Here is a 12,250-nt window from a genome sequence, read left to right as displayed (position 1 = left end):
CAAACAGAGGGTCTAGCAAATTCTAATTTCTTGGCCGGTTACTTCACTCCGGTTAGTTAAAAAGAAGAAATTGAAAAGCTCTCAAATTCCTGTCAGTGGCAGGTGATGGTGCAACCATGGAACTAAGAAAGTGCCATCAGGAATCTATGTAGCACCAGTTAAGGCCCTCCAGAATTTTATTTGATAGAAAATGGATGGATGGATGGATGGATTTTAAATTTTATTTGATTATACATCCACCCCATTATAAAACATGAAACCGTGACTGTTTTGTTTTTGGCAATAGTCCATCCTGAATACATCATGTAGCAATGTAGCTTGCTTTAGCGTGACAAAATGGAGTAAAGCCTCCTCAGATAAAAAATAATAATGACTTCATTTGCTCATTAGGGTGAGCCAGAGGCTGAAGGTTGATCTGTGATTGCCGGCCAGATGGAGCAAAGCAGGTTGGCTTCTTTTCGGATGAAGAACTTCACCTAAAGGTGTCTCCAAATCAGTGTGTTGGCACGTGAGCAACATCCGACATGCTTGGTGTGAATGGATGGATTTCACACTTCATTATCAAAACCGTCGTGGACAATTAGAACAAAACTGCACGTCATCATGCTATAGTTTCCGATGATCTGTGAAAATGTATTCATCTCGTGTGATAAGACGCCAAGTCGCATAATTCTTGAAGAGAATTAGCGTCAGTGGTGTGTTGAGGTTGATTATCTCAGTGACTAATGCTCTGTCACTTGGTGGTGTGTGAGGGCCCAGCGAGGACCTCCTTTAATGAAGCCTGAGCAGGTGCTGGAAAACGCATCGACGTCAGCAGGGGATGGGGAAGGGGGATGTGTTGAGGGGAGTGCATGGACAAGAATTTCGGATTAATTTCAATTACTGATCTATTAAAGCTAATGAGGTAAATGAGCAGCCAGAACGCATTTACTAGACAGCCTCTGACAAGACCTGAGTAGCTTGACATGTGTTATGTGTGTGTACGTGTGTATGCAGTCGCATTATAACTAAAAATTAAAATGTTACATTTTAAAGTCAGCCATCATTATGAGCATTTAAAAACATGTTTGTTATTGTTTAACGTTAATGCTCAAGAATGCTTTTATCATTATTATTAGTTGTGTCTGCTGTCTGAACGTGAAGTCATTGTGCCCTCTTTTGGGGAGCTTTTTAAGCACATCAATTCAGTTTGGGCCATTCCTGCACATGCACTGCCATCTGCTGGGCTGAAGGTGCAACTGTTGTTTAGGTAAAAAATTATGTACTGTAAAAATACATGAGAACAAGTTGAAATATCTTTAAAAAAAAAACTATCTCACCAAGACGTGTATAAACAGAATAATTATAACGCATGGTAAATCAAACAACCATAATAATGCATAACCTTTCTAAATTTACCATGAAAACTAAATATTATTAATACTATAGTCCTGCAAATTGCACAAAGACAATAGAAAAATGAAAACGATAAACATTAAAAATAATTTGCACACTAATGAAACAACAGCTTATCACACTCACACCTACTCGTACTGCCCTCAAGATGGTGCCAATGCCTTAAAGTAATTTAAATCCAGTACTGAAATGTAATTAGTTCACTCTTTTTAACGCTTGCATCAAGGCACATAACATAATTAAACTCAAAGGATCCTTTAAAGTGAAGTACATCAAAATGATGTTGCAATATTCTTTTTGGCTGCTAATTTATGTTTTGTTGCAAGTCACACGCACACACCAAATAACCATTAATCAATACATTTAATTAAATTAATATTTCAGATTATTTTGCAAAAAAAGTGTTAATACAGTTCAAGTCGTCAGATTTATTTGTCTATTTTGAAATACAACTCGTAAAGATTAAAAAAATATTATTGCAACAGTGCAATCAAAGTTAATTAGCTTACATTGTACCTTCTGACACACCACAGAACAACCCTGAATCTCGGAACTTACAAGGCAGACGTGCTAAACACAACGCTACCGAATATGAACAACATATTTGAGACATCTGCATATCTCCCAATGATTCAGTTCAGAGAACTAAATGATTTTTCCCAAAAGTGTTTTGCTTCTTTGCCCTTTTTATGCAGACAAGAGAAAACTGGCAAAAAAATAAATAAAGGTAAACGTGATGATAACCCTAGACCCAAAAATGGAACACATCCAAACAAATCAAGGTTGACAGAATGGATTGTGCCCCATATGATAAACAATTTAAAGCTGATTGCAATTGCTACATCCTTTTTAATATTCATTAATATTATTTCTTGATGAATAAAAGAGGCTCTTCAGAGGATCAGTGCTGAAATCAGGTTGCTTACCTGGAGCATCAAACTTATTTTTGCTTATCTTACACACGTGTGTTGATTTCAATCTTATCTAGGTGAATCGACCACGATCACCTCCAGGTTATTGTTGAAAAGAACTTTCCCGTCAGCTTCGCGAGAACAAGCCGGATCTCTCAGTAACTTGACGACATCGGCTTTTAGTTGCGGTGAGGCTGTTTGGCTAAAGCGATCTACCTCAGTGAGAAAGTCGAGCAGCAGTTCTCCACTTTGATCACCCTCTGAGAAACACTCCGTGATATCCATTTCTGAAGGCAGCGTGTAGCTCTTGTATTGCACTCCCCCCGAGTCCAGGATGCTTTTCACATCTGCCGTGGTCACACACTGACTTATTTCACAGACGCTGATCTGACCCCTAAATGTCTGCCACAACTTTCCCCAACCACTCTCACCTGAAAAACAGATCATATTGAAGATATCAGTCTACAGCTATAATAAAAAAACTTGGCTTGACTTATTATTCTATATTATTGAGATGCACCTGTAGAGTAAATATTAGGACAGACCATAAAGTGCAGAGAGATTAGATCCCTTACCAGACACCAGAATAATGAGAAGCTTCCCATTTTTTTCAAGGAGACTTCGAAAGAATCCGACGGTGGTTTCAACATCCTTGACATAGTAGAGCATCTGTCGATTTTACAAATCAAATCAACAAGCTTCACATTTGGATTCATAAAATGCCAACTTAAGGCACTGCAGCAAACGAACAGATTCTGTGAACTTTTCCTCAGCACTAACCTGAATCATGTGAATTAAATCAGCCTTCTTTGTCATCTCCTTTAACTTCCATTGTTCCTCAAACTCAGAGGAAGTCATCTTGTTCCACTTAAATGTGATATAATCCAAATCAGACTTCTGTGACACCAACACTGCAACAGTATATGCAAAATATATTTTACAAGTTCACAATCAGACCATCGTAGTCCGAAGACCTCCTGTGACATCAACACGTGATGGGAGAAAAGCTCAAGCTACCTTTGTAGCTATGAAGTTGCTGGCTGCTGGGCTCGACCACCTCGTAGTCCACCGTCACCCCGGGGTGCTTCAGATGTAGCTCAGAGAACATCTCCAGATCAATGCGACCTACCGGCACCAGCACAGTTTCAATCCCAAACACACATGCAGTACATAGCCTAGAAACTGCAACCTACTTTTTCCTCACAGAAACAATGACAAATGTAGATGTTAGAAAAAATTATATATATGTTATCATGCGTTCTCTAATCAATGCTTTACCGCAATATTACTGCAATATATGCTGAGATCAAGGGCTTTCTCTTCTCAACTCAAACTCCTTTTTTAACATGTTCTTATCAGTATGTAACACCTGGTGATTTTTTGCTTACGAGGCAAAGCCCACGTGCTTTCCCCCTTCCTTTAGGGGCTTTTGTCTCACGATTGTGGGTAGGGCAAATCCAAATAAAAAGAGCGGGAGTGTATACAGATATTTAGTGTAGTGAGATTGTTGTAAGCGATCTGTACTGCACTCCTCGCGAGAAAAGAATTAATATTCTGTCTCACTTGTGGTTTGTTTGCTGTTGCTCTTCTCTTAACAGTTATTCAGTCAGCGAATTAAACCTGACAGTAGACAAATAGACAAGCGTCAACATGTTGAATATTTCAAATCGTACGGTGAACGTTTTTAGTTTCCAACCTAGCCAAACCATCACTGTTAAAAATCGGTACTCCACTTTAAAAAATGCTTTGTGGCCATGTGGCAATTGAGGACACATTAGTTATTGATACAAGAATGTGTCCTCACCTTAGTTGACCACTGCAGAAGTTACTCAGTTATATAGCATCATAAAATGTGAAGTTGGCCCGGCTATAATAAAACTGCGTCGAGCGCATCTTACCATCACCACTTCCAACTCCAATAACATTCAGATGGGGCTTCCCGTTTCCGATGCTATGGGGGAAAGAAGAGATTGACTTAAATGTCATTTTCCAACCTGCCAAATATTGGCTACACTCTTTGACCCTTTTGTCTCCTGCCAAACACACAAGATCTTTCGAAATTCATATGGTTTGATTCATTATTTCTGTCACATAGAATAGCTTTTCTGTGACATTTAACATTTTCCATTTAATGATCTATGACAAAAAGCATTCCGAGCCAATACAATGTCTCAAGCCCATGAGTTTAGACAATTGTCAGCAACTGTGAAATCAACGTTTGCTCGTTTTAAAGGTTACGGCCAGATTCTTGACAGTGGTGCTAATTGGTAGAAATCATAGCCATACCATAACATAACGTCATCTCACAGAGGACAATTTGTCTCGGTCCACAGTATTATTATGTGAACAGGTGTGCAAAGTGGATTACCTGGACACAATGTCTGGCAGGATATTGTGAATAAAGTCCTTCATACACTGATGTTCAGAAGAGCGCTCCAGAAAAAGATGGAAGGCCTTCTGGTACCGGTTATCATCGTAGACCAAACTCTTGAGTGGAGATGCCATGATGCTATGTCTGGCAAGATAATACAAAACACAATATCAACTCACCACAACAAGGTACAAATTTCAGTTATTTATGGGTTACCCTAACCTTAATTTGAAACCCTAACCCTACATTGAAACCATACTGTGAAATCCTAACCCTTGTTTGAAACCCCAATTTAAAACTCTAACCCTTGTTTGAAACCCCAATTTAAAACCCTAACCCTATTTTGAAACATAAGTAAAATAAAAACATTTTCAAAATAAAAGCCTAACTATAATTTACAACCATTCAGAAGTTCCGCTGTTCTCTTAACGTCTTATTAGTCACATAATTAGGTTGAGTCTTACATGCAGGAAAGAAGAAGAACTTGTCAGGGCAGCACTGTAAATGATTCAACACAGGAATATTAAGTATCACATCTGACAATCTTTAACCCTGCATTATTGTTTTGATAAGGCATAGTTATTATCTTAGATTTCCCAACATTGTACAAGTGTACCTAATTCTATGGCATGTGAAGTAATAAAACAATTCTTTGTGGTTTTTGTTTTAAATGGGCGATTGCTGAATTCAAGAGCGATGACAACAATCGCCCTTCACCGGTGACGTCATCACTTTCTTTTTTTTTGGACGAACATTATTCAACCTGCAACCGGGTTTGGATTGCTTAATCCATCGAGGCGATTTATGAAGCATTTTCCGTGTGGTGAAGAATTAGTTGCAACATGGGTGCCATGCAATTGGGCGGAAGTAGAACGAGAAAGAAATCGGCAAAGCACTCGTGCCGTGCAGGGAGGTGAAATAGCCTACTGGTGCCATATAGAAATGGCACATTTCGGTTTGCTCACACGCATTCATCGTGTTCACACAATGCGAAATATTCGTGCACTTACTGTGTGGGGCGGTGTGTGCAGCTGTACGCAGTCCAGTCGGTGAATGTGCACTACCTGCAGCTTTGGAGGGGAAAAGCTAAAGTACACTGCCACAGCCCTGTCACGCATTGCTCAAGGTTCACCACTAGAGGGTGCCATAGCCCGCTTGGAAAAAACAACAGGCACATTTTCAGAAATTGGCAGATATGACATGATTTACTTACTTGTGTGGGTGGGCAGTCATTGCAGAGACCCAAGTCTTTGTATACAAGTAGAAAAAAAAAAATTGACACCTCTTCCTTTAACATTTGATAACATTTGGTTTGAAACAGCAAAGCAATAAGGCCACAGTTTGATTATTGCATAATTTAAAATGGAAAATTACAAAGACTGACCCTATTGAGTTTGAAGACTGCAACAACTACTGTATGGGATTTTTTTTGTTTTGTGTAAAGCCAGCCTCTATGAAATTTTATGACCATGCCCAACAGCAGCAGAAAGCTCCTTTTCAACCTCCCTAGTGTAGTGTGTTGCTCAATGTTTGACACACACTTTCAGCCTTTCTCGGCTTCATGAAACTTTTACTCAACACAAAAGTACAACTGTATTACATCACTTTTTCCTCCTTTTCTTTCTAAAATCCAGCCTAAATTTCAAAGTCTTTTCATTGCTGTCTGGGGTGGCAGCTGCACTGACCAAGACTTGAAGGCCCTGCAGCGCATTGTGAAAACGGCTAGTAAGACTATTGGTGCTTCTCTCCCCTCCTTGAAGGACATTTACACCTCCCATCTCACTCGCAAGGCGACCAAGATTGTGAGTGATGTGAGTCACCCAGCTCACTCTTTGTTTGAACTTCTGCCCTCTGGGAGGCGGTACAGGAGCCTGCGCTCCCGCACCACCAGACTTTCCAACAGCTTCGTACTCCAGGCTGTTAGGATCCTGAACTCGCTCCCCCTTTCAGCGTAGCGTCCTGTTCTTGCTGTATGCTCACTGGCTCGGTTTTGCCCCTCATATTCAAATGGGTTATTGGTCTGTTTTTATTCATCGCTCATTTTATTTTATTTATTATTTATTATTTATGGTTTGTGCCTTCTTGTTTTTGTTTTGTGTCGCCTACTTGTATGTCTCGTCACCGTGGGATGGAGGAAACGGAATTTCGGTTTCTTTGTGTGTCTTGACATATGAAGGGATTGACAATAAAGCTGACTTTGACTTTGACTTTTGACTTACTTTTGAGTGCTTGCATTATTTTTCCTGTCAACCCTCATTGGATAATAGTATGTAAACATTTGCCAATTAGCAAAATATAGCAATAATATCAGAGTTGTCACATCTTACCTGTTTGTTTTACTGAATAAAATTGTTTTACTGAATAAAAAAAAGTCAAGTTTTGGTGAATACATGAATATAGATAGCTATTCTTGCAAATATCAATGTAATCATTAAAAAAAAAACACTTGTTTGGCTCTGTTCCAGACAAATGTCCGTAGAGCAGTCCATAACATATGACAAGACTTCCCCATTGTCAAATTGTTCACGTATCGTCACAGAGACCTGCAAATATGCCCATGGAGGCTCCAAAATGAAATTAATTTAACTTGACAAGATTAGCCCACAGCTTTGCCTCCTATCAGATGGCCGCGACACAAGCATTTGGAATTGAACCTTGGCTTAAACAAAAGTGACAGTCTTAAATGAGTCCATTAGATATCACCAAAGATTTTAAACACATTTCTCCTCACATCCGGCACGACGCTGTGAGAATGATCAGTATTCATTATTCATCCCCCTGCCATGAGAGTCACAAAGCTGATTAAGATCACAGGTGTAGACCTAAAAAAAAAAAAAGACGTGATTCTTTGTTTCACAGGGTTCCACGATTTATTTGCATCAGTGTTCAGATCTCCAATACACACAATAGTAACACAAATAGCGTGATATTTGAAAAACAATAAGGGGGCGCACAAGCCAATCTATAATCAGGAGAAATAATGAAATGCCAGCAAAGTTGATATGTTCATGGTCTTTAGAAATGATCCATAGTTCACAGTTTGATCCAATTTCATGACTGCATCTTTTGAACTTGTCACACAACTATTAAAACAGAGCATTTTTTTCAAGGCCACTGAGCATTTCTGTTTCAGAATACATCAAGCTTACCTGCGCACAATCAGCTGCTGAAATACAATTGCTACATCGAGTAACAACCACGGGTGATAGTTACCGGTAATACATTCAGAAGGAGGTCAGGTAACACCAGAGCAAATATTCAATTTGTGGAGGCAGGAGGAAAAAAAAAAAAAAAAAAGGTAGGGTACACTGTTGTCAGCTGCCTACTATCACTCAATAATCCATTCCATCATATGACTAATGCACTAAAGGTTGGAAATGTAGGAGTTGATCTTGATTGCAGGATCCATTGAGATGATGGTTTGGTGGTAAACTTTTTTTTTTTGCATAAGCAAATGGTGGATATAAGAAGAAAAGCAGATATACAGAAAATAAATGACTTCATTTGTGCTTTCAAATATTTGGTTTTTAATTGTCCTTCGTGTCACCTAGCAAAGAATACTTGTTCGTGCATGATGAGCAATAAGATAACTTGTTCTAATAAAAAGAGAATTAAATAGGCGAATGGAAAATTGAATTTGGACAACGACAGTGTTCATGATTTTGCCTTTACTAATACGAGTTTGAACTAAAACAATCAAGCTGCGAGAAGATTTAAAAAAAAAAGGATTTAAAAAAATATATATTTACCCTTTATTAGCGGAGTTTGTCATTTAGTTCAAACTGTGTATTTTATGTGTAACTAGGAAAATACTGGCATGAGGCTTCGAGGTGCAAATGAGAAATGATTGAGGCCTTGTCAGTTACCCTTTTTTGTCGCTGATTGGTTGGTTGGTTGTCGGGCGCGGTGGTTTCTCGCAAATCAAATTAGATCCAAAAGTTGGTCCGGAAATGAACAAACGAGTAATTTGTGATTTCCAACTTCGTTCTTTTGTTTATTTTTATACAAGTACAATCTATTATTTGAGTAATAATGACACACAAAAAAACTTTAAGAGATCCCCCCCCAAAATCCTTGAAGGAGAATTGCATTCTTCTGCTTCTCAGTGCAGCTGAGCAAACTAAATATGAAAGAAAAGAAAGACTCTTTGAAGGTTGACAGCTTGAATATATGTGGAAAATCTCAAAATCTAGCTGAAAGCCTTTGCTCTATTTGCAAAGTGATTGTTTTATTTCATATCCATTGTGGGGGAGTAGAAAGGCAAAATGATGACCCATCATGTCATTACCCAAAGAATTCCAAACTGTATCTTTCTCTTCCTGACATTCATATATCTTTTGTATGATCTAAGTTCACATGACATTCAGCAATCCCACTGAAATGATGTTCACTTTTATCGGCTTCTAATGACATTTGCGTAGGAAAAATGAGAATTGTTAAACTGGAGGCAAGCCTGCTTTTGGTTTCCACATCTACACAACATACAGTATGGCATCGTCAACAAAGTACAATCCAACAGCAACGACTTGCATAAACATTTCAAACACTATAAAAGTCATTTCAAAGGAAAGGGAATCGTGAATCAGCACTAATGTAGTGCATAAAAGCATTTTCTTTTGTTTATTCTCCGAAAAAAGGCTGGTTACACAAAAAAAGTTGTGACATTTCCTTGATAAATTTCCAACGAGGATGAGAAAAGTGTTCCATGTTCAGTCTCTGTATGTCATGAATTTTTAATACGTCCATTGAGAGACAACCACATCTCCGTTTGGTCCTTCTGATTTTTAGCAAACATATACACGATCATAAAATAAAACTAAAAATGTTTCAGCTTTTGCAAGCTGTGATGATTTCAGGTTTGCAAGCCAGCCTGCAGCGCTGCCTCCATGTTGCGACTTTGTCTTCTCAGGCTCTTCTTTCGAGGAGCAATTTACTATGTGTGAGTGTGTCATTCAACAGCGAATGTTATTTGTGCGACTCTGTCGGAGTACCTCGGTCCGTTCGTACCGCCTGAATGAGTCCGGCCAAAAGGCGGTGGAGGCCATTCGTATGGAGAACACCAATGTGGTTACATATCTATGTCACCATCATAGGCCAGAGTCAAAGGCTTCTGTGGCGGAGGTGTCGTCCTGGTCATTTTGGCTGGTTTACTATTAAGAAAAAAAAAAAACAGGTGTAAACAAGACAAGCTGACATTGCTTCTGATTTGTCGCTTCAAGGCAACCTGACATGATATCAATCTATTACGTGATAGCAAAGTAGTGGCAAAATGTTGAGAGGTGTATAAGTCATCCTCGACAGCATGAAGAGCAGATGTGACTGTTTACATCTACGATGTGTGTGTGTGTGCGCATGCAGCTGAGCTTTTCTGGAGGGGGGGGGTCGCAATGAACTAATAACATGCTACATACCAGACCAGGAACGAGAATGCAATAATGAAGAGTATTAAGATGAATCCAACCACAGTCACGGCGTAAACCCACAGCTTTACTCCTCCATCTGTGCAATAAAAGTCAACTTTTAGTTATTCACACTCGATGAGAAAACATTCAAATATTACTCTCGTGATTTCAAATGAAGAATTAGCCTCAGCGTCCGTTAACTCATCCTTCTGCAGTGTCACGGTTCGGCTATTTTTACAGCATATAATGACAGGCCCGGTGGAAACACTGAACTACGATAACTGGCTTCGAGATTCAAGCTCTATAAAGCGACTAGTCAAAAGTAATGATCTCGGGCACGGGGTCAAAGCATTACAGATCATTTCCATTGCAGTACCTGGGCCCACGGGTCGTAAGGTCCACTCTGTGAGACGGTCTCGGGCCCGGGATGGTTTTAATCTTCCCGAGTTGGTTTTCACGTCAGCTTTCTTATTGGTGTCTGCGCCCGGTGTTCGAGTACAGTAGTCCAGGAAGCCGTGGGTGGTCATCACTTCGGTGTAACCCTTCTCACAACCACATACCCCACTCTGCATGGGGACCGGTGAATATAATCACTGAGTCAATGCACATACACATTTTTATATTTAGGGTTCAAATTCTTTATTGGGCTCAGCTTTGGTTCAGTCTTGTAGTAGCATGAAGGCTACTGCGAGGGGCAGTAAAACTTCAAACTTTCCTCACATCTCCTTGATTGCCTTTTGATTTGTATGCAGCTCCCGAACCTTCTCTACCTGCGTGTAGTCGCATCCTGGCATCCAGCCTGAATTTATATAATTATATTCTACGGCTTCAAAATGCTACATGTCATCATTCAATGTCCATTTCAAATAAAGCACCATGGCAGGAAAGTGGTAAGATGAGACAGGAATTGATCTCGGTTGTGTGATCTTACCGACGTGCAGTGTGAGAAGGGCTTGGTGCACGGTGGATGGCAGTGCCGAATCATGCTCGGTCTTTTTTGCGGGAAACACCCCCCTAAAGGAGAAGGGGAAAAAAAAAAAAGGTTTCACTTCAATGCCTGGGCTCATCGATCACTAAATTAATGTAGTGTCACCACTGATTAATGGGCTTAGTTGCCTATCAGGGTCCATGATCAATCTGCGAACATTTTAATTCCAACCTGGAAAATTACATGTCAAAATATCAAAGAGTGTCGGGCTTCCTCTCCAGAGGGAGGTTATTCCTCCCGGGCTCATATTTGCCAGAAACATTTTCTTTAAAGCGATAAGATCACATTCAGGTTCTATTTACAGCACACAGAGCTCACCCTAAGCCTCCAGTCTCATAGCACTGCTACCTTTGTTCCATTTCTCTTTGCCTGCTTTTCTTCCCACACATACAAATGCATGATTATATTTATATGGATTGAAAGTCTCCCGGCTCAGCCTCTGGCTTATTGATTACTTATGCTAAGAGTGAGCGGAGGAATCAATAAAGGCCGCACTGAGAATAGGCACATCAGATAAGGTGGTAAATTCAACTAGAGCAGTATACTAAAATTCATCTTCTCATGTGCGATGTGTGAGACGTGTTGGCACCGCGGGACATATTTTTCTACTATCAGCTAGTATTTCGAAATGAATGCGTCGGATTCTGATGGAGAGGATTAAACATTGCCGTTTGCAAAAAAAAAAAAAAAATAATAATCCCACGTACATTATCCATCAAATGTGAGTACACAGGCTAATCAATAATGTTGGATATTTTGTTTTTTTGTCTTTTCATGAGTGAAAAAAATTACACTTTGTGGCCACTATGCTGCAGCTCAGTTTTAGGTTGCTGGCAAATTTTTTTTTAAAGCCGAGGCATACGTCTCGAGCAGGAATTATCAACCGGTGGTCCGCGGCCCTCCAGCGGTCCGTGGCGGTATTGCAGGCGGTCCGCACAATTGGAAATGCAAAAATAATTGTAACATTTAAAAAAATAAAATTGATTCATTATTTAGACTTGGTTGACTTTCCATCTAATTTTGTGAATCATTTACCCATCCAAATTATGTCAAATGTATATGAGCTTCCCAAAATAGACATACAAATGCAAATAAATAGCCTGTATAGGTCTATCCTCCTTCGCAAAATAAAATCATATTCCACCAAAGCAGTGGTCCCCGAGTTGAGATATTGTACACTGTA

At 39.5% G+C, this 12,250-nt stretch overlaps 2 protein-coding genes across 3 annotated transcripts in view; both read right to left on the bottom strand.

Moving 5' to 3' along the window:
* Positions 1-1,739: 1,739 nt before the first annotated feature.
* hnmt (histamine N-methyltransferase) lies at positions 1,740-5,812 on the bottom strand. Its single transcript, XM_037239273.1, has 7 exons — positions 5,688-5,812; positions 4,675-4,821; positions 4,205-4,257; positions 3,324-3,431; positions 3,087-3,217; positions 2,882-2,975; positions 1,740-2,737 (listed from the first exon to the last, which is right to left on the bottom strand). Exons 2-7 carry the CDS (start codon positions 4,809-4,811, stop codon positions 2,376-2,378), a joined length of 885 nt encoding a protein of 294 aa, XP_037095168.1. The 5' UTR covers positions 4,812-4,821; positions 5,688-5,812; the 3' UTR covers positions 1,740-2,375.
* A 1,716-nt stretch (positions 5,813-7,528) lies between these two features.
* The window catches only part of thsd7ba (thrombospondin, type I, domain containing 7Ba), an 86,580-nt gene continuing 81,858 nt past the window's right edge, over positions 7,529-12,250 (bottom strand). For both annotated transcript variants that reach the window (XM_037239271.1, XM_037239272.1), the window contains 4 exons: positions 11,011-11,093; positions 10,456-10,645; positions 10,089-10,176; positions 7,529-9,827 (listed from right to left, as the gene is read on the bottom strand). In XM_037239271.1, coding sequence (XP_037095166.1) covers positions 9,746-9,827; positions 10,089-10,176; positions 10,456-10,645; positions 11,011-11,093 — 443 coding nt within the window. In that variant the 3' untranslated portion in view covers positions 7,529-9,745. The remainder of the gene's footprint in view (positions 9,828-10,088; positions 10,177-10,455; positions 10,646-11,010; positions 11,094-12,250) is intronic.

The sequence above is a fragment of the Syngnathus acus genome, chromosome 21 (genome assembly GCF_901709675.1).
Source record: "Syngnathus acus chromosome 21, fSynAcu1.2, whole genome shotgun sequence".
In the NCBI taxonomy this organism is placed as follows: domain Eukaryota; kingdom Metazoa; phylum Chordata; class Actinopteri; order Syngnathiformes; family Syngnathidae; genus Syngnathus; species Syngnathus acus.
The sequence above is the reverse complement of the archived record's forward strand: the minus strand, read 5'-3'. Positions and strand labels throughout refer to the sequence as shown.